The following is a 22,625-nucleotide window of genomic DNA, read 5'->3' as shown; positions in this document are numbered from 1 at the left end:
TGGGTATTTATGCCCAGTTTGGTCCAGTGAATGAAAATACATCTTGCATATCTGATATTTATATTATGATTTATAACAGTAGTAAAATGACTGTTATGAAGTAGCAACAAAAACAATGTTATGGTTGGGGGTCACCACAACATGAGGGACTGTATTAAGGGGTCACAGCATTAGGAAGGTTGAGAACCACTGCCTTAGAATGTGCTCTTTAACTATCACTATTAACTTTCCCACATAATCACCACACAATTGGAAACATTTCTGCCAACGATGAACAAGTTTTCCGAAGCTACATTGGTTTCAAGCTGACAAATACCGGTATATTTGTATTTTATTTTAAGAGGAGTAGATGTATGTTGTATGTTATGTCTGCACTGTTTGTTTTTGATAAGGCCAACTGGCTAATCAATAAAAAAAAAATGAACTGAAGCCGTCACGGAAGAAGTCGACACTCTGTTTCCGCAACCAGCGTCTCACAGCTCTCTCATCCTGAGTACCCATCATGCACAGATCTTCCACATAATCACCAGACAATTGGATACATTTCTGCCAACGATGAACAAGTTTTCTGAAGCTGTCACGGAAAAAGTCGACACTCTGTTTCCGCAACCAGCGTCTCACAGCTCTCTCATCCTGAGTACCCATCACACACAGATCTTCCACATAATCACCAGACAATTGGATATATTTCTGCCAACGATGAACAAGTTTTCTGAAGCTGTCATGGAAGAAGTTGATACTCTGTTTCCGCAACCAGTGTCTCACATCTTCCTCAGAAGCATAATGATGTCCCCACAGATCTTCTTTCATTATAGGGAACAGATGGAAGTCAGACAGTGCTAAATGTGGACTGTATGGAGGATGTTGTACGGTAGTGAGATCCAGTCTCTGAAGTTTAAAGTCTATGTGCTTTCATTTCAGGCGTCAGGATCCTGGGTACCCATCGTGCACAGATGTTCACTTTTCTATATAATCACCAGACAATTGGATACATTTCTGACAACAATGAACAAGTTTTCTGAAGCCGTCACGGAAGAAGTCGACACTCTGTTTCCGCAACCAGCATCTCAGAGTTCTCTCATCCTGGGTACCCATCATGCGCAGATCTTCCAATAGCCAAGCAAAGCAATAATGTGACCCACATGTTCTTGTGAAATTCCATTATGCTTGACGTTTTTCTCTGAGTGATGCAACGATCATCCTGAATCAATCTGTCAAACTTTTGCTTGTGAAATCCGGTGGTTGCTGTCACAGGACGTCCAACACTTTGTTTGTCATGCAAGTCAGATCTTCCCACCTCATCATCTTTAAACTTACATCTTCTAAAACAACATCCCTTGTTTATGGGAAACTGGAACTCCTAATCTTCAGCATCAACATCGTCTGTATCAACAACAGGGACATGTTCAGGAATCTGAAACCCATCATCCTCTTCCTGCTCTTCCTGAGACTCCAGCTGAGCCACAACATAAGCAAAGGTTGGAATAAGCGAGACTCTACTATAATTTCAACCCAATTTGTACTGGATTTTAATCCAGATTGTAAGGGAACTGATCCCAAGCTTCCTTTAAAGTTTGGATTCAAACCCAGAGCAGAGTCATTACTCCACTGAGTCGGATGCCCTCCACTACCATAGTGTGACCCTCTTTCTTTGGGTTCGTTTGGGTTTATAAAACCATCCATCCACACATCAGTCCTAATAATACATGTTCCCAATCATGCCACCCCTCCAACTCCCAATTATTTTCCCTAACTGGAGTGAGGTGAGGAATTTCACAAGAGGATTTGTCAAGGAGTCGTCGTCTTGTCAAAACATACAGTCACAGAGTTTGCAAATCTATCAGGAGGTGAAAATTATAGGCATGCAGGTGGGGGTTTGGCTCAAGGATGTTGCCTTAAATATGAGCGTGCGCATCCTGAATTAACGGTGCAAATTGAGAGAACATCACACTTTTATTCAAAGTGTTTATGATTATGCACAGCACTTTGCAAAATGCCGATGAGCTGTCTTTCCCTGATCTGGTAATTTCTGGAAGCTTTTTGGCCATAGTGTCCGTCAGCTCACCTTCATTGTAACAACGCTGCCTGAGCTCTGCGAGTGCAGCATTTTCCTGAATGAAGCAGAGAGTGTTAGAGGACCGGGACATCCGTAGGGAGACCAAGGTGCTTGTTTATAAAGCTATTGTCCTCCCAACCCTGCTATACGCCTGCGAGACGTGGACTGTCTACAGACGTCACATTCAACTCCTGGAACGATTTCATCAGCGTTGCCTCCGAAAAATCCTGCAAATCTCTTGGGAAGACAGTAATTAGTATTCAAAATCAGAACGGAATATCGATGAACAATGAAAAAGCCATTTAAAGTCTCTCAGTTCTTGTGGGTTTTATCGGGCTATATGGCCATGTTCTAGAAGCATTTCTCCTGATGTTTCGCCTGCATCTATGGCAAGCTTCCTCAGAGGTGAGGTCCTCACCTCTGAGGAAGCTTATTTATTTATTTATTTATTTATTTATTTACTGTCCTTGTATATACCGCCGTTTCTCAGCCTAACTGGTGACTCAACGCGGTTTACAACAAAATATACAGTGCACAGTATACAATTAAAACCATAAAAACATAATACACAATATTACATGTAAATCACAATCCAATACATCTCCTAACTAAAATCCTGGTCCAATTTCATCATCCATATTACCAATCCGTAATCAACACATTCATTGCACCGAATTAACCAAATGCCTGCTTGAACATCCAAGTTTTTAGTCTTCTTCGGAATACCATCAGCGAGGAGGCTGATCTTACCTCCATGGGAAGGGCGTTCCAGAGCCGAGGGGCCACCACAGAAAAGGCCCTGTCTCTCGTCCCCGCCAGCCGCACATGTGAAGCAGGCGCGATAGAGAGCAAGGCCTCCCCAGAAGATCTTAGGGTCCTGGTGGGCTGATAGGCCGAGATACGTTCGGATAGGTAGGTTGGGCCAGAACCGTTTAGGGCTTTAAAGGCCAGCGCCAGCACTTTGAATTGAGCCCGGTAGCAAATCGGCAGCCAGTGAAGCTGGTGCAGCAAAGGAGTTGTGCGCTCCCTGCGCTCCGCTCCAGTTAGTATCATGGCTGCCGACCGTTGGACTAATTGGAGCTTCCGAGCCGTCTTCAAAGGCAACCCCACGTAGAGAGCGTTGCAGTAGTCTAAACGGGATGTAACCAGAGCGTGGACTACCGTGGCCAAGTCAGACTTCCCAAGGTACGGGCGCAGTTGGCGCACGAGTTTTAACTGTGCGAATGCTCCCCTGGTCACCACCGAAACCTGGGGTTCCAGGCTCAGCGATGAGTCCAGGATCACACCCAAACTGCGAACCTGTGTCTTCAGGGGGAGTGCGACCCCATCCAGCACAGGCTGTAACCCTATACCCTGTTCGGCCTTGCGACTGACCAGGAGTACCTCTGTCTTGTCTGGATTCAATTTCAATTTGTTCGCCCCCATCCAGACCGTCACAGCGGCCAAGCACCGGTTCAGGACCTCGACAGCCTCCTTAGTGACAGGTGGAAAGGAGTGACAGAGTTGGACATCATCTGCGTACAAATGACATTGCACCCTGAAACTCCGGATGATCTCACCCAGCAGCTTCATGTAGATGTTGAACAACATGGGAGACAATATTGAACCCTGAGGAACCCCACAAGACAAAGGTTGTGGGGTTGAGCAGGAGTCTCCCAGTAACACCTTCTGAGACCGACCCTCGAGGAATGAGCGGAGCCACTGTAGAACAGTTCCTCCAAGACCCATTCCCGCGAGGCGTCCCAGAAGGATACCGTGGTCGACGGTATCGCCATAGATGCAGGCGAAACGTCAGGAGAAATGCTTCTAGAACATGGCCATATAGCCCGAAAAAACCCACAAGAACTGAGTGATTCCAGCCATGAAAGCCTTCGACAATACATTTAAAGTCTTCCAACAGATTTCCAGCACACTTTGCTTCTCTGATATCAAGTACAACAATCTGCTGGAAAGCAGTAAATTGCCCTGGAACTGGAGGATCCACACTTAATTACAACTAAGTAACACAAAGTAGTGTATTTTTCCAATTTGGCATCCCAGAATACAATGAACATTTAAGAGAGTGGGACTTGCTCTAGGTTGCCTCGAAGGTTTACATGACTGAATAGGGATTCGAACCCTGGACTCTACAGTCATAGTCCAAGATTCAAACCACAACAACCTCCTGGCTCTCCATGGGAGACTCTAATAAAAGCTCCTTGGTATCCCTACAGATGTCCCGGTCCTCAAACACTCTCTGCTTCATTCAGAAAAAAGCTGCACCCGCAGAGCTCAGGCGGTGTTGTATTTCAGTGCCAATGTTGACTTTTTTTGGAGAGGTGGCTGCCAAGGGAGCAGAAATGGTCAACATTTTCTAATGTTACACCATAAAGCTATATTTCTGGCATTGCAGAGGGAATGGGTGGTGACTGCTGGAAGAGTCCAGTCGTTGTGCTCGCAGGTTCATTGGCACATGCAAACCCCCTCACCATGACAAGGTGACAGTCCATCGAGGGGGAGACAGTACATAGACAGAGGTAAAGGCTTTCCCATCTTTTTCCACCTCTTGACTCCGGCCACAGGGAAGTGCTGTCGCTCCATCTTCCATGCCGAGGAGCTTTGTTGTCCATAGACATCCTCCCAATTGAATCACCAGCATGTCCTTATGGGCACCTTTTATTAGCTCCTCACTTAAAGCGGTACCTATTTATCTACTCACATTGCTATTTCAATCTGCTAGGTGAGCAGAAGCCAAGCTGATGGCAGGAGCTTGAACTGCCAACCTTTTGATTGGCACAATTTTCTGCAGTTGCCGGTTTAACCTGCTGTGCTAAAGCCCGGCCCTTTAGATAGATTTGAACTGGGTGGTTTGAGGGGAATGTTGAAGGTGTATATTTGGGTTCCCGCATCAGAAGGCTATCTGTTTCCTCTGAAGCCCATCAGGTATTTCTGGCCAATGTTTGGATCTGCACAAGGAAAACCTTGAGAATCTATGCTGTTCAATTTTTTGCACACGTGAGGCCATTTATGAAGATGGAAGTCTCAAGCGGAGTGCCAGCTCTCATCTGTAACATTGCTCTGAAAGGCAACATAGGCCTCTCATGCTGGGAAGAGCTGTGCCTACAGTTCTGGTTGACGTCAAGGGGTGAATTTTGATTGAAGTCAAGGGGAGAGTTTTGTTTGATGTCAAGAGGAGAGTTTCGGTTGACGTCAAGGAGAGAGTTTTGGTTGACGTCAAGGGGAGAGTTTCGGTTGATGTCAATGGGAGAGTTTCGGTTGATGACAAGGGGAGAGTTTCGGTTGACGTCAAGGGAAGAGTTTCGGTTGATGTCAACAGGAGAGATTCGGTTGACGTCAGGGGAGAGTTTCAGTTGACATCAAAGGGAGTCAGTTGATGTCAAGGGGAGAGTTTTGGTAGATGTCAGGGGAGAGTTTTGGTTGAAGTCAAAGGAAGAGCTTCGGTTGACATCAACAGGAGAGATTCGGTTGACATCAAGGGGAAAGTTTTGGTTGATGTCAATGGGAGAGTTTCGGTTGACGTCAAGGGAAGAGTTTCGGTTGACATCAAGGGGAGTGTTTCGGCTGACATCAACGGGAGAATTTCAGTTGACGTCAAGGGGAGAGATTCGGTTGACATCAAGGGGAGAGTTTCGGTTGAAGTCAAGGGGAGAGTTTTGGTTTGACATCAAGGGGAGAGTTTCGGTTGACATCAAGGGGAGAATTTTGGTTTGACGTCAAGGGGAGAGTTTCGGTTGACATCAAGGGGAGAATTTTGGTTTGACGTCAAGGGGAGAGTTTCGGTTGACGTCAAGGGGAGAATTTTGGTTGTCGTCAACGGAAGGGTCTTTAAAAAGTTAGTAGAATGTAGAAAAGTTCCCAAACCCAAAACAGATGAGGAACGAGAGAAAGCCAACAGCTTTTCCACACTCTTGCTTCAATCTCCTCTTTCAGCAAGACATTACCAGGGCAATACTTAAAAAATATTTTTGCAGGTAGGGTGACACATGGTCAGCTGAAATTCCGATGAATTGCCTTTTGCCAAATGTCTGCTTTGTCTCTCATAGGACCAGGCCTTCAAGTGATAGAGGTGTGCTTCCCAAACTGTTGTTGTTATTGTTATGATTGGAGAAAGTGTCTCCCCCTCCCTTTGCCGGGTGGGGATTGGCAGATCCCTGAGCACCATGTCTCCGCATGAGGCGGGAAAGGACGCGGCGGGGATCCTTGGTCTGTTACTATGGTGATGAGAGCCTTGCAAGGAGTGCACCGTGACTTAAACATGCCGAAGTTCTCCTTTCTGTTCTTGCACTTGCCAACAGACCAATCATCTAAACAAACAAACATACCTGAGATATAGTTTGCAAGGGAGAAAGACCGGGAACAAAACCAACAAAACCAACCTCTGTACATGGCATTCATTGACCTTGCAAAGGCATTCGATACAGCGAATCACAGCGCTCTCTGGACCATCCTCCAAAAAGTCAAATTTGTAAACATCCTCCGGCTCCTCCATGATGACATGATGGCAACAGTCTTGGACAGCAATGGCTCCCAAAGTGACCCATTTAAGGTGGAATCAGGTGTCAAACAGGGATGTGTTATTATTGCCGCAAACTTATTTTCCACCTTCATCACTATGATACTTCATCTTGTTGATGGGAAGCTTCCCACCAGAGTGGAAATCATCTATCGGACAGATGGCAAGCTATTTAACCTTGGGAGACTGAAAGTCAAAACCAAGGTTACAACAACATCTGTTATAGAACTCCAGTATGCTGATGACAATGCCGTCTGTGCGCATTCAGAAGATCTACAAGCCATTCTAAACACCTTCACAGCAGCATATGAGAAGCTCGGCTTGTCATTGAACATCGAGAAAATCAAAGTGCTCTTCCAGCAGTCACCAGCCACCCCCTCCCCAATGCCAGAGATACAGCTTCATGGTGTAACATTAGAAAATGTTGAGCATTTCCGCTACCTTGGCAGCCACCTCTCCACAAAAGTCAACATTGACATCCAAGGGATACCAAGGGGCTTGTTTATAAAGCTATTGTCCTCCCAACCTTACTATATGCCTGCAAAATGTGGACTGTCTACAGACGCCACATGCAACTCCTGGAACGATTCCATCAGTGTTGCCTCTGGAAAATCCTGTAGTTTGAAGCTATAGCGTAGCCATCATACTGATCCCGGAGGATTATTATTTCTCTAATATATCCCACCGCTGTTCATCAATTATAACGTAGCCAGGCCCCAGGGGATTAATACTTCACTAATAAATCCCCTAACACACACCCATACGTTCCTTCAGCTGCTCTATAGCACACAGCTGGCTACCACTTTGAAGAATCAGTGTAAAGGACTTTTGATTACAATGGCTCTAACTGGACACCAACACAATCCTGTCCCAAAGCGCTTTGATGTGTGTTGAGGAAACGTGAATGGGTATTCGTATGGTTGCTGCCACCACTCAAATAGATTTGAGAAATTATCTTGATGTTATGCCTGAGGTAAACCCTGTTGTTCATCAGCCCTCCCCTTTAACTTTAAAATGACTGAGGTAAAAAGATGTTAAAAATTACTGGAACAGATTCTATGGAATTGTGCAGAAGTTATTAATACTTTGCATGTTTTAAACTGTATATATATGTGTTTGGGTTAGCTACAGTAACACTGGAGCAGCCTATTTCAGAGATCCTCAGTCAGCGTTACCATGGAGACCAAGGCAAGCTGGCAGAAGGAGAAGTGGGAGGAGCCAAGTGGAGAGAGTTTTGAAAACAGAGAGTTTGAGAGTCAGTTAGGAGTTGATTTTGTATCTGAGAAGAGAAAAAGAGTGGAAGTGAAGAGTAGAGTGGGAGAGTGAAGTGTGAAGTAAAGAATTGTGGCTTTTGGGAAGCCTGAATAGCTACTGGAGGTTTCTCAGTCTAAGGAGGCTGAAAGGAGAAACATAGCCAGTTTTCTTTAGTCAAGGGAAAGGCTAAAGGATAAGCTTGGTAATTTATTTGATCAAGGAAAGATCAAATAGGGAAGATATTCCTGTACTGAAACATTGTTTAGTAATGAGAGCTTCACCTCAGTAAGATACTGTGAAACCTGGAAGAGTGAAATGTTTAACTAACCAAGTATTATTCAAAGTTCTATAAAATAAGTTACAATCTTGCAACCACATGCTTTGTACTCAATAAACCAGTTATCTTTTATTGAAGACAGTCTCATCTCCATCCATTCTGTGTCTGTATTGCCACATCTCACAGTAATACCTCATATCTCACGTTGGTGGCAGTTACCATAGATTACATATAACAATTGGCCTGCACTATACCAGTTGGTGGCAGAATTCAGAGAAATAAACAATAGATCTCCCTCTACTCTCCTGTCACACCACAGCACGTGTGCTTTCTCTCTACTCTGATCACCTCCTCACAGAATGATTCAATGCTGAGGCTGCTTTGAAGGTTAAATTAGAACAAAGTTTATTTGTATACTTGAACACACAACTAACTTCTTCTATGAGGTACACAAGCGTATTTGGTTAACAAAGCACAATCTTCTTAAAAGGTTTCTTGGTCTTAACAAGCTTGATGGTTTCCTTAACTGGGTTTCTTTTCTCTAACGTGAGCAAGTTCCCTCACTCTATCTTAAACCTAGTAGCAATGAGTCCTTCTGACAAACCAATCCTGGCTGTCCCCAGAGTATCTAGCCTTCCTCCTCACAGAGATCCCTAATAGCTAAGATACCCTGTCCCCTAGAGAGTAAAAACAACTTGTGTTCTAACACTCACACAAGTCCATAGGTGGCTATCTTGACCCTCCCGGCCAATCTCTATAGATACACCTGCCTCCAAACACTCTCTCACAGGAAAACTTGAGCTCACTAAAAATCCTCCCGCTTCCCTTCAGATCACAATCCAATCTCCCTCTCTGTCAGAAGCTGCCTGCCTTTTTACACTCATAGCTCCGGCTCCTCCCATCTGTCCTAGCCAATCCTGGGATAGCTGAGCTCCTCCCCTCTGCTGATCTGCCTCTCCTAAAATGTCTGCCTCACTGTACTACCTTCCTAACATGGAGGCCGGCTTACTGACTTCTAGGCTTCGGCCATTGTTCCCTTGTGTTCTAGTCTCCAGGGCAGCAGAAAACAAGCTTGCTCCCTCCTCACTAGGACTTCCACTCATGTATTTATACATGGCTATCATGTCTCCTATCAGCCTTCTCTTCTTCAGGTTAAACATGCCCAGCTCTTTAAGCCGCTCCTCATAGGGTTTGTTCTCCAGACCCTTGATCATTTGAGTCTCCCTCCTTTGGACACATTCCAGCTTAGAGTCAACATCTTTCTTCAATTTTGGTGCCCAGAATTGGACACGGTATTCCAGATGTGGTCTAACCAAGGCGGAATAGAGGGGTAGCATGACTTCCCTAGATCTAGACACTATGCTCCTATTTACCGCCACATCACATTGTTGGCTCATGTTTAACTTGTCCACGAGGACCCCAAGATCTTATTTACATGTACTGCTCTCGAGCCATGCGTCCCCCAATTTGTACAATTGGTATCTGACTAAATACTTTCCCCCCACACACGGTATGTGTTCTGTAATCCGCCCTGAGAATATAAATAAAATACATTAGTATTGACTTTTAGAAATCCCACTTTGTCTGCACCAAAACGCTGGGATTTGACACGTCGCCAGCTGTTCTCCTGAATAATCATGAGCCAGTTGTGGCGTTCACAATCAATTAACGCCACAAAGGTGAGAAATGTATGCCGGTGTTCCGCAAAGAGGCCTGTGAAAGCAAGAGGCGACACAGCAGCTCTCCATTAATTATCACCTGATTTAAATTTAGAGGAGAAATTGTTATAAAAATGTTATCATCTGAAAAAAGGAGGAAAGGATGGGGGTTATACTAAGCATTTGTCTATTAGTTATTAGGCATGTTGCTAATGCTATAGGTAGCCCAGGCATCATTGTTCTACTAGATCAAGGCTGAGGATAGTGCAATTCTTGGGTCACATGTGGCTCCTGAACCCTAGTTCTGTGCATACGGGAAGCTCGGCCTGTCATTGAACACTGAGAAAACCAAAGTGCTCTTCAAGCAGTCACCAGCCAATCCCTCTCCAATGCCAGAAATACAGCTTAATGGTGTAGCATTAGAAAATGTTGACCATTTCCACCCCCTTGGCAGCCACCTCTACACAAAAGTCAACATTGTCCCCGAAATACATCACCACCCGAGCTCTGCGAGTGCAGCTTTTTTCCGAATAAAGCACAGAGTGTTTGAGGAACTGGACATCCATAGGGAGACCAAGGTGCTTGTTTATAAAGCTACTGTCCTCCCAACCCTGCGAGACGTGGACTGTCTATAGACATCGCATGCAACTCCTGGAACGATTCCATCAGTGCTGCCTCCGAAGAATGAAAAATGGAAATGAAAATACATCCTGCATATCAGATACTTACATTACGCTTCATAACAGTAGCAAAATCACAGTTGTGAAGCAGCAATGAAAATAATTTTATGATTGGTGGTCACCACAACATGAGGAACTGTATTAAGGGGCATTAGGAAGGTTGAGAACCACTGCCTTAACCCTTTGAGTCCCTGTTGTTAGTATTCTAGGTGTCTAGTGGCTCGTCGGGTGGGTAACAGTAGGAGAAATACACAGTAGGAGAAATACACAGTAGGAGAAATGCACCGATGTTTTTGGTGTATTTGTTTATAAGTCTCTTTTGTTTTAGAGACAATATTGGGGAGCAGGAGATGTGGAAAAAGGAGATCAAATATGTTAATTCGGCCTAGGGAATGTGAGAGAGAACTGGCAGTTCCAAAACGACTTCCAAAACGGTCTCCTGACATGGTGAATTTGGGTAACCAGGATGGCGGTCCCTCTGGGTTAAGGATGGTGCTGTTGAACACCAGGTCTGTGAATGAGAAAACTGTAGTAATCCAGGACTTGATTGTGGATGAGGATGCAGATCTGGCGTGCATAACAGAGACCTGGCTGGATGAGGCGGGGAGGGGGGGGGTCGGGTCAATCTTACCCAGCTCTGTCCACCAGGCTACTCTGTGCAGCATCAACCAAGATCTAGGGGGCAGGGAGATGGGGTTGCAGTGATCCATAGGAATTCCATCTCCTTGACCAGATGCCCCATCCCACAGACACCCTCATTTGAATGCATCCACCTGAGGGTAGGAGATCGGGACAGAATAGGGATACTTGTAGTGTACCGACCACCTCGCAACACTACAACCTCCCTACCTGAGCTAGCCGGGGTGATCTCAGGCCTGGCATTGGAGTCCCAACGGCACCGGGATTGTGGCACAACTGGCTGAGTGTCAGATGCATTAAGATCACTCTGACCAGAAGGTCATGAATTCGAAGCCAGCCCGGGTCGGAGTGAGTGTCCGGCCAATTGTGTAGCTTGTTGTCGACCTTTGCAACCCGAAAGACAGTTGCATCTGTCAAGTAGGAAAATTAGGTACCAGCTATGTGTGGGGAGGCTAATTAACTAATTTATGAGGCTCAAAGTCAACCTTAAAAACTCTGGCATAGACACCAAGAACTGGGAAGCCCTGGCCCTTGAGCGCTCCAGCTGGAGATCAGCTGTGACCAGCAGTACTGTAGAATTTTAAGAGGCATGAATAGAGGGCGAAAGAGAGAAACATGCCAAGAGGAAGGTGCATCAAGCCAACCCCAACTGGGACTGCCTTCCACCTGAAAACCGATGCCCTCACTGCGGGAGAACATGCAGATCAAGAATAGGGCTCCACACCACCTACGGACCCACCACCAGGACACTGATCCTACTCAGACAACGAGGGATCGCATAAGTAAGTACCAGCCTTTGGCCATCACCCAAGGTTTTGGATACCATAGCAGAACCACAATGCACCTATGTAGGGAAGACATGGGTGAGGCAAACACTATTGATAACAAGGCTCTGCAATTGCTGCCGTTCTTTCTGTTGTTCCTCACACACGCACCCTGCCATCATCAACCCTCTCCTCGATATCTGACATTCTTCCAAACCCCAAGGAACTGCACTCTTTTGATGTCTTCCTTGGTGAGAAGCAAATTAAAAAGAAGGAAGCCAACTAGCTTTGGGAAGGAGCGGTGATTCAATGCCAGCTTTGCCGTTGCCACTCGCCTTGTCACACACACTGACACACACAGCCAGCAGCTGATGGATTATGGACCTTTCAAGGCAATGAAGTGCTCCTAAGACACCTCCCAAGGAAGTCTCCTCCATCCGGAGGGGCTTATCAATCAAGCGGGCCAGGCAGGAGGGATCGCAGATTGATGCGGAGCCCGGAAGCCCCAGCGAAGAAGGGCCCTTGATAAATAAAAACACTTTCTTTTGGATCGGCGGCTGAGAAATGAGGCTTTAATGGCTGTATCATGGATCTAAATGGAATTCTAAGGAGGAGAAGAGAAGTAAAGGAGCTGCCAAGAAAGGAAGGGAGCAAGGGCTGCATCCGCAAACAGACTGAGAGCAGTTTGAAACCACATTAATTGCCATGGCTGCATGCCGTAACATTTGTAGATATTTACTTGCTAATTGTCTACTCTGCATCCTGTGGATTTCAAGTGTTCTTGACTGCTGTTTTGAAAACCTAGAAACACTGACTTCCACTGAAGAGACAGACAAAGTACGAGGGTTGAATGAAAAGTAATGCCTCCACCTTTGTAACTCCTCAACAGATGGCAGTACTGGTATGCGGCAGGTACTGGCTTGTTCAGTAGACTCTCCTCTTACAGTTCCATCTTTGCAGGAAGCCTTAGGTTTGAATGATGGGACTTGCCGTACCTTCACTCACTTCCTGTGACCTCTGCGACCCTCATCCAATGACTGATCAAGACCAAACTTGGTACACAGAGCCCCCATGACCCCCTCTACATCCTGGTGCAGTTTGGATGAGGATGGACCACAGATGATGAGACTTGAAGTACCTTCACTCACTTCCCGAGACCTCTGCGACCCTCATCCAAACTTGGTACACAGAGCCCCCATGACCCATTCTACATCCTGGTGTGGTTTGGAGGAGGATGGAACACAAATGATGGGACTTGAAGTACCTTCACTCACTTCCCTACACCACTGCAAACCTCATCCAATAACTGATAAAGACCAAACTTGGCCCACAGAGCACTCATGACCAACTCTACATCCTGGTGCAGTTTGGAGGAAGGTGGACCTTGGATGATGGGACTTGAAGTACCTTCACTCACTTCCTGAGACTGCTGCAACCCTCTTTCAATGACTGATCAAGACCAAAGTTTGCAAACAGAGCCCCCATGACCCATTCTACACCATGGGTGCACTTTGGAGGAGGATGGACCACGGATGATGGGACTTGCAGTACCTTCACTCACTTTCTGTGACCTCTGCGACCCTCATCCAATGACTGATCAAGACCAAACTTGATACACAGAGCCCTCATGACCCACTCTACATCCTGATGCAGTTTGGAGGAGAGTGGACCATGGATTATGGGACTTGCAGTACCTTCTCTCACTTACTGAAACCACTGCAACCCTCATCCAATGACTGATCAAGGCCAAACTTGACAAACAGAAGCCTCATGACCCATTCTACACCCTGCGTGCACTTTGGAGGAGGATGGACCACGGATGATGGGACTTGCAGTACTTTTTGGTCACTTTCTGAGACCACTGCAACCCTCTTCCAATGACTGATCAAGACCAAACTTGGCAAACAGAGCCCCCATGACCCATTCTACATCCTGGTGCAGTTTGGAGGAGGATGGAGCATGGATGACAGGACTTGAAGTACCTTCACTCACTCCCTGAGACCACTGCAAGCCACATAAATAACTCATAAAGACCAAACTTGAATGAAAAGTAATGTCTCCACCTTCGTAACTCCTCAACAGATGCCAATACTGGTATGCAGCAGGTACTGGCTTGTTCAGTAGACTCTCCTCTTAGAGTTCCATTTTGGCGGGAAGCCTTAGCATTGAATGATGGGACTTGCTGTACCTTTACTCACTTCCTGTGACCACTGTGACCCTCATCCAATGACTGATCAAGACCAAACTTGGCACAGAGAGCCCCCATGACCCATACTATATCCTGGTTCAGTTTCAAGGAGGAAACTGATCCAACTGATCCCTAATCCATCTAAAAGGCAGACATGTGCTTTTAATCTTAAGAACAGACAAGCAACTTGAGCTCTCAGGATGATCTGGGAAGGAATCCCACTGGAGCATTGGAGCACACCAACATACCTGGGAGTCACTCTGGACCGTGCCCTGACTTATAAGAAGCACTGTTTCAATATCAAGCAAAAAGTGGGTGCTAGAAACAATATCATACAAAAGCTGACTGGCACAACCTGGGGATCACAACTAGACACAGTGAAGACATCTGCCCTTGCACTTGGCTACTCTGCTGCTGAATACGCAGAGGTATTCCAAGTGGCCAGCTTCTGGTGGAAGAACATTGAGTATAATGCCAAGTTCTTAACTTTGTTTGTGGTTTTTCTATACATTATAACTGAATTCCCAATAAATAAATAAACATTGAGGAAATCCCAACATGCCATCGTCTGGAAAGAGACTCGGATTTGAAACCCCCCTCCCTTAAGTCCATTCCTCCTGCTCACCTGAGCGTTTTCCGGATCATGTCCTCATCTGTGATCCCATAATATGTGAGAGTCTCGTTCCAAGTTGGATTCAGAGTATTCCTTAAGGTTTTGGTCCTCAGTTTATTTGCCTGGAGGGTGGAGAACAAGAAAGACGCAGTTACGATACCATTTCAACTTACATGAAAAAGTCCCCACAACACTTGAAATACCAAACTCATGGGGAAACATGGTGAAATGTTTAAAAGCACATCACAGTTCTTGTATAACTCCAGGATGGACCACGGATGATGGGACTTGAAGTATCTTCACTCACTTCCTGAGACCAGTGCAACCCTTATCCAATGATTGATCAAGACCAAACTTGGCACCCAGAGCCCCCATGACCCATTCTACATCCTGGTTCAGTTTCGAGGAGGACAGACCACGGATGATGGGACTCGAAGTGCCTCCACTCACTTCCCGAGACCACTGCGACCCTCATCCAATGATTAATGAAGACCAAACTTGGCACACATAACCCCCATGATCCCCTTTACATCCTGGTAAGGTTTGGAGGAAGATGCACAATGGATGATGGGATTTGCAGTACTTTCCAACCCTTCGGTTCCCACAGACCACTGTGGTCCCCAACAAAGACCGATAAAGACCAAGCTTGGCACACAGAGCCCCCATGACCCACTCTACATCCTACTGCTATTTGGTGGAGGGTGGGCAATGGGACTTGAAGTACCTCCACTCACTTCCCGAGACCGCAGCGACCCTCATCCAATGACTGATCAAGACCAAACTTGGCACAGAGAGCCCCCATGACCCATTCTACATACTGGTTCAGTTTCAAGGAGGACAGACCACAGATGATGGGACTCGAAGTGCCTCCACTCACTTCCCGAGACCGCTGTGACCCTCATCCAATGACTCATCAAGACTAAACTTGGCACACAAAGCCCCCATGACCCACTCTACATCCTACTGCTGTTTGGTGGAGGGCGGACAATGGGACTTGAAGTACCTTCACTCACTTCCTGAGTTTGCTGAAACCCTCATCCAATGACTGATCAAGACCAAACTTGGCACCCAGAGCCCCCATGACCCATTCTACATACTGGTTCAGTTTCAAGGAGGACAGACCACGGATGATGGGATTCGAAGTGCCTCCACTCACTTCCCGAGACCGCTGTGACCCTCATCCAATGACTCATCAAGACTAAACTTGGCACACAGAGCCCTCATAACAAACTCTATATCCTGGAGCAGTTTGGAGGAGGATGGACCACGGATGATGGGACTTGAAGTACCTTCACTCCATTCCCGAGACTGCTGCAACCCTCATCCAATGACTCATCAAGCCCAAACTTGGCACACAGAGCCCCCATGACCCACTTTAAGCCCTGTTATGGTTTGGGGCAGGATGGACCATGGATGATGGGATTTGCAGTACCTTCACTCACTTCCTTAGAGCACTATGACCCATATTAATTATGGATCAGGACCAAACTTTAGACACAGAGGTCCAATGGCCCACTTTACAACCTGATGTGGTTTGGGGCAGGATGGACCACGGACAATGGGATTTGCAGTACCTTCACCCAATTCACTTACCACAGAATACTGTGGCCCCTACAAATCACAGATCAGGACCAAACTTGGCCCACAGAGCACTCATGACCAACTCTACATCCTGGTGCAATTTGGAGGAGGGTGGACTATGGATGATAGGACTTGAAGTACCTTCACTCACTTCCTGAGTTCGCTGAAACTCTCATCCAATGACTGATCAAGACCAAACTTGACACAGAGAGCCTCCATGACCCACTCTACACCCTGATGCTGTGGCCCTCATCCAATGACTGATCAAGACCAAACATGACACAGAGGATGGACCATGGACGATGGGACTTGAGACCGCTGCGGCCCTCATCCAATGACTGATCAAGACCAAACATGACACAGAGAGACCCCATGACCCATTCTACATGCTGGTGCTGTTTGGAGGAGGAGGGACCATGGATGATGGGACTCGCAGTACCTTCACTAACTTCCTGAGACTGCTGCGGCTTCATCCAATGACTGATCAAGACCAAACTTGACACAGAGAGCCCCCATGACCCATTCTACATTTTGGTGCGGTTTGGAAGAGGATGGACCATAGAGCTACACTTCACCTACACCCTCTGAACCCAGCCAACATTGGATCTAGACTAAACTTGGAGCACAGACAAACAATGCCTTTCTCAAATCACCCGGGCAGCGCCGGGACCCCAAGCTAGTTGGAAATAAAGTGTAAACGTTCAAGGTGATAAGATACCCAAGTTTGGACAAGTTTGGCAACTTCCATAAAGTTCAGACTACAACTTAGAGCAGATGATACCATTCCAGACTTCCCCTCACTCCCACCCACAATATTTTGCAATTCACAACCATATATGAGATGGAAAGAATCCATCCTCCTTTCTTCCCTGCAGCGTTGCAAGTTATGGTCAGAAACAGGGAAGGCCACTGTCCTTGGCAACTGACAAACTCCCAGGGCTGCTGACCCCACGAACCCTGGCTCTGCTGAGCACGTTCTGTTACCACAACTGGTTGAAAAAGATCGGGATCCCATAGGATGCTCGCTCTGGTCCCCTGGGCTCGTTGCCTAGCAACCGGGAGACAGGAAGGAATCTCCCAGTGGCCACTGCTTCAAAGAGCTCAAAGCAGAGTGCAGAAAACCCAGGGGATGCTCATTTTGCACGGTCTCAAACCGGATTAGAATTAGCTCTCAATTTCCAGGGAAGGAGGGAGGGAGGAAGTCTCCCAATGGATCCGAAGGGATGTCGCATAAAGAGGGAGAGACCCTTGTGGGAAGGCCCCAAAAACACTCCTGGGGCCTTGATTCAATGACATGCTGCACTTCTATTAATTCTTAGAATGATCTGTATCATGTTTTATTGTACGAGGGTTGAATGAAAAGTAATGCCTCCACCTTCGTGACTTGGGTTTGGATGGGAATATTTTAATAAATCAAACGCAGAAATAATCCTGAGAATGTGCTCTTTAGAATCATAGAATCAAAGAGTTGGAAGAGACCTCATGGGCCATCCAGTCCAACCCCATTCTGCCAAGAAGCAGGAATATTGCATTCAAATCACCCCTGACAGATGGCCATCCAGCCCCTGTTTAAAAGCTTCCAAAGAAGGAGCTTCCACCACACTCCGGGGCAGAGAGTTCCACTGCTGAACGGCTCTCACAGTCAGGAAGTTCTTCCTCGTGTTCAGATGGAATCTCCTCTCTTGTAGTTTGAAGCCATTGTTCCGCATCCTAGTCTCCAGGGAAGCAGAAAACAAGCTTGCTCCCTCCTCCCTGAGGCTTCCTCTCACATATTTATACATGGCTATCATATCTCCTCTCAGCCTTCCCTTCTTCAGCCTAAACATGCCCAGCTCCTTAAGCTGCTCCTCATAGGGCTTGTTCTCCAGACCCTTGATCATTTTAGTCGCCCTCCTCTGGACACATTCCAGCTTGTCAATATCTCTCTTGAATTGTGGTGCCCAGAATTGGACACAATATTCCAGATGTGGTCTAACCAGAGCAGAATAGAGGGGTAGCATTACTTCCCTAGATCTAGACACTGTGCTCCTATTGATGCAGGCCAAAATCCCATTGGCTTTTTTTGCCGCCACATCACATTGTTGGCTCATGTTTAACTTGTTGTCCACGAGGACTCCAAGATCTTTTTCACACGTACTGCTCTCGAGCCAGGCATCGTCCCCCATTCTGTATCTTTGCATTTCGTTTTTCCTGCCAAAGTGGAGTATCTTGCATTTGTCACTGTTGAACTTCATTTTGTTAGTTTTGGCCCATCTCTCTAATCTGTCAAGATCGTTTTGAATCCTGCTCCTGTCCTCTGGAGTATTGGCTATCCCTCCCAATTTGGTGTCGTCTGCAAACTTGATGATCCTGCCTTCTAGCCCTTCATCTAAGTCATTAATAAAGATGTTGAACAGGACCAGGCCCAGGACAGAACCCTGCTGATGGCACTCCGCTCATCACTACTAGTAGTCACTTTTCCACATAATCACAAGACAATTGCATACATTTCTGCCAATGATGGACAACTTTTCTGAAGCCGTCACAGAAAAAGTCAACACTCTGTTTCCGCAACGAGCGTCTCACAGTTCTCTCCACGTCTTCATCAGAAGCATAATGATGTCTCCGCAGATGGAAGTCAAACGGTGCGAAATCTGGACTGTGTGGAGGATGTTGTACGGTGGTGAGATCCAGTCTCTGAAGTTTCAAGTCTGTGTGCTTTCATTTCAGGCGTCAGCATCCTGGGTAGCCATCATGCACAGATCTTCCGATAGCTAAGCGAAGCAATAATGTGACCCACACGTTCTTGTGAAATGCCGATTATGCTTGAAATTTCTCTCTGAGTGATACAATGATCGTCCTGAATCAATCTGGCAACTTTTTGCTTGTGAAACTCAGTGGTTGCTGTCACAGGACATCCAACTCTTTGTCTGTCATGCCAGTTTTCTGAAGCCATCATGGAAGAAGTCAAGACTCTGTTTCTGCAACCAGCGTCTCAGAGTTCTCTCAACGTCTTCATCAGAAGCATAAGGTTGCTTGTGAAACTCGGTGGTTGCTGTCACAGGACGTCCAACTCCTTATTTGTCATGCAAGTCAGATGTTCCCACCTCAACATCTTTAAACTTACTCACCCAATGACGCACAGGACTCACATCAACACAATCACCATAAACAGCTTGCATTCTCTGATGAATCTCCTTTGCGGTGACACCTTCTGCTGTTAAGAATTCAATCACTGCACGTTACTTAAGTTGCATTGACCGACCATCTGCACAGGGTTCCATACTTCGCACTTTGACCACACAGCAAACCTTGGTGCTGCTGAGCTCTTGACCTGAACATAGCCAATTTGAACCTGCAAGACAGGGTAAGCTCCCATCTGTCAGCTCCAGCTCATGCCAACGTAACAGTATGTATAATTATGTGAGAGGAAGTCATCGGGAGGAGGGAGAAAGCTTGTTTTCTGCTACCTGGAGACTAGGACACAATGGAGCAATGGGTTCAAACTACAAGAAAGGAGATTCCATCTGAAATTTAGGAATAACTTCCTGACTGTGGGAGCTGTTGAGCAGTGGAACTCTCTGCCCGAGAGCGTGGCGGAGGCTCCTTCTTTGGAGGCTTTGAAACAGAGGCTGGATGGCCATCTGTCGAGGGTGCTTTGAATGTAATCTTCCTGTTTCTTGGCAGAATGGGGTTGGACAGGATAGCCCATGAGGTCTCTTCCGATTCAAGGATTCTATGATTCTATGACTGTGAGAGCTGTTCAGCAGTGGAACTCTCTGTCCTGGAGTGTGGTGGAGGCTCCTTCTTTGGAGGCGTTTAAGCAGAGTCTGGATGTCCATCTGTCGGGGGTGCTTTGAATGCGATTTTCCTACTTCTTGGCGGGATGGGGTTGGACTGGATGGCCCAGGAGGTCTCTTCCAACTCTAGGATTCTATGACTGTGAGAGCTGTTCAGCAGTGGAACTCTCTGCCCCAGAGTGTGGTGGATGCTCCTTCTTTGGAAGCTTTTAAACAGAGGCTGGATGGCCATCTGCGGGGATGCTTTGAATGTAATTTTCCTGCTTCTTGGCAGAATGGGGTTGGACTGGATGGCCCAGGAGGTCTCTTCCAACTCTACGATTCTATGATATTTGGAAAGTCCATCAGCAACTATTGCTGATAATCCTACCAACTCTCCCTTTGATCACAAGTGGGACCCAAAAGTGGAAACTATCCTCAATTTCGAGACAAAGTCCACCATCTCTCTCCTCCTCGCCTCAATCTGTCTCCTTCCCACGTTGGACCAGATCCGATCTTTCCATTGCTAGACTGACCACGTTCCATCAAGAGAAGAGATGGATCGGGTCAATGGGGCAAAGAAGGAAAAGGCCCACTAGTTTCAGGTAGGGCTTTTCCATTAATTTGCCGCTTCAGGAAGACAGCCTGATGGAGTTCCAATTTCCGCTGTAATTGGATGTAAAGTGAGAAGGTCCAATTCTTCCGTTCGGGCCACTTCTCACAGTAACGAGCTCTGATGAAATCGATACGTAAGAATGTTTTCGGCAGTGAGGTTCATTCATCATCTTTCCTTTGCAAGGACCACTTTAGGTAAATCAGGTGCTTAACACGCCATAATAAGGGTGGAAACGATAAAACATACTTCACAATCTCTGAGGATGTTTGCCATAGATGCAGGTGAAACGTCAGGAGAGAATGCTTCTAAAACATAGCCCGAAAAACCTACAACAACCCAATAAGCACCGGGATTGTAGCGCAGCTGTCTGAGTGTCGGCTGCATTAAGATCACTTCTGATCAAAAGGTCATGAGTTCAAAGCCAGCCCGGGTCGGAGTGAGCTTCCGACCAATTGTGTAGCTTGTTGTCGACCTTTGCAACCCGAAAGACAGTTGCATCTGTCAAGTAGGAAAATTAGGTACCACCTATGCGTGGGGAGGCTAATTTCATCCGGAGAGGTCCTGCTCACGATTCCACCTGCGTTTGGTGGGTACGAGGGACAGGGCCTTCTCTGTGGTAGCCCCCCGACTCTGGAACGCCCTCCCCAAAGACATCAGACAGGCCCCTACGTTGGCAGTCTTTAGGAAGAACTTGAAGGCTTGGCTATTCCCTTGTGCCTTTCCTGAATAGGAAACTCCAGCAACACGTCCCAGAAGCACTTTACTAGAGACCTAAGTTTGTCAGCATGTTGCACTTACCCAAAATCCTTATATTTCAACTGTCACACTCAGCACTTTTAATCTGTACCCATTTACACTTTGCCCGGCCTTAGTTTTATTGTGTTATGGTGCATTGTTTTTACTGTTTACTGTTATTGCTTTAATTGTTTTGATTTGTTTTATGGTTTATGTATATTGTTGTATTGTTGTTTTATTGAGGCCTTGGCCTTGTAAGCCGCATCGAGTCCTACGGGAGATGTTAGCGGGGTACAAATAAAGTTAATAATAATAATAATAATAATAATAATCTATATATATATAAATGTTCATGTAATAATGAGTGGCTTAAAAACAAAAGAACCGCTGGGCCAATACCCACCAAATTTGGCAACAAAACTCCTCACCATACAAGGTGTGACCATCAATAATAAAAAACAAAAAAAGAACTTACAAATCCTAAAAAAAGGAGAAGATACCACTGGGCATGCGTACTGGGAAGGGGGGGGTGGGTGGGGTGCATGCGCGCTCGCACACACAGGAGAGCTCCACATGGCGGAGCCTGTGCCGGCAACGGCCTGGAGTCAGCCTTGGCTCTCTCCCTCCTCCTTCTCTTCCTTCCTTCTCTCTTCCCCCATTTTCTCCCTTCATGCCTTCCCTGCCTCCTCTCCTCCCTCCCTCTTTCCCTCATCCTTCCCCTCTTTCCTCTTTCCTTGACTCCCTCCCTTCTATCATTCCTCCTTCCCTTCTTCCTCCGTCTTCAGCTCTCCCCTTGGGTGCCGCCATCAAGGGGTTCCAGTAAGGCCCGCCCCTAATAGAGCAGTGTGTGCTGGGGAGGAAGGAAGGAAGGAAGGAAGGAAGGAAGGAAGGAAGGAAGGAAGGAAGGAAGGAAGGAAGGCAGGAAGGAAGGAAGGAAGGGGTGAGCCCAGTTCAGTTCCAGGTGAGCTGGACATCCAAACTGCTCCCAAGGCCAAATTTCCCCCAATTTCCACCAGAATTCACCTTTGGGCATATTGAGGATTCCTCCCAAGTTTGGTCCCAATCCATCTTTGTTTGGGTTCACAGTGCTCTCCGGATGAACAATTTCTCCTCCTCCTCCTCCTCCACCTCATTCTCATCCACACCAATGTCCCCTTCCCTCCCTCCACCCTTTCCTTCCTTTCTGTACTTCCCTTCCTTCTCCTTCCTTTAACTTTTTCCCTTCCCTCCCTTCCCTCCTTCCTCCCTCCCTTTCCTTTTCTCCATTACTCCTTCCTCCCTTTCTCCCTTCCC

At 46.6% G+C, this 22,625-nt stretch overlaps 1 protein-coding gene across 2 annotated transcripts in view; it reads right to left on the bottom strand.

Annotated features, from left to right (window-relative positions):
• Positions 1 to 22,625, bottom strand: part of DOC2B (double C2 domain beta) — a 210,921-nt gene that overhangs the window by 60,253 nt on the left and 128,043 nt on the right. For both annotated transcript variants that reach the window (XM_060757050.2, XM_060757051.2), the window contains one exon: positions 14,655 to 14,764. In XM_060757050.2, the coding sequence (XP_060613033.2) occupies positions 14,655 to 14,764 (110 nt within the window). The remainder of the gene's footprint in view (positions 1 to 14,654; positions 14,765 to 22,625) is intronic.

The sequence above is a fragment of the Anolis sagrei genome, chromosome 11 (genome assembly GCF_037176765.1).
Source record: "Anolis sagrei isolate rAnoSag1 chromosome 11, rAnoSag1.mat, whole genome shotgun sequence".
In the NCBI taxonomy this organism is placed as follows: domain Eukaryota; kingdom Metazoa; phylum Chordata; class Lepidosauria; order Squamata; family Dactyloidae; genus Anolis; species Anolis sagrei.
The sequence above is the reverse complement of the archived record's forward strand: the minus strand, read 5'-3'. Positions and strand labels throughout refer to the sequence as shown.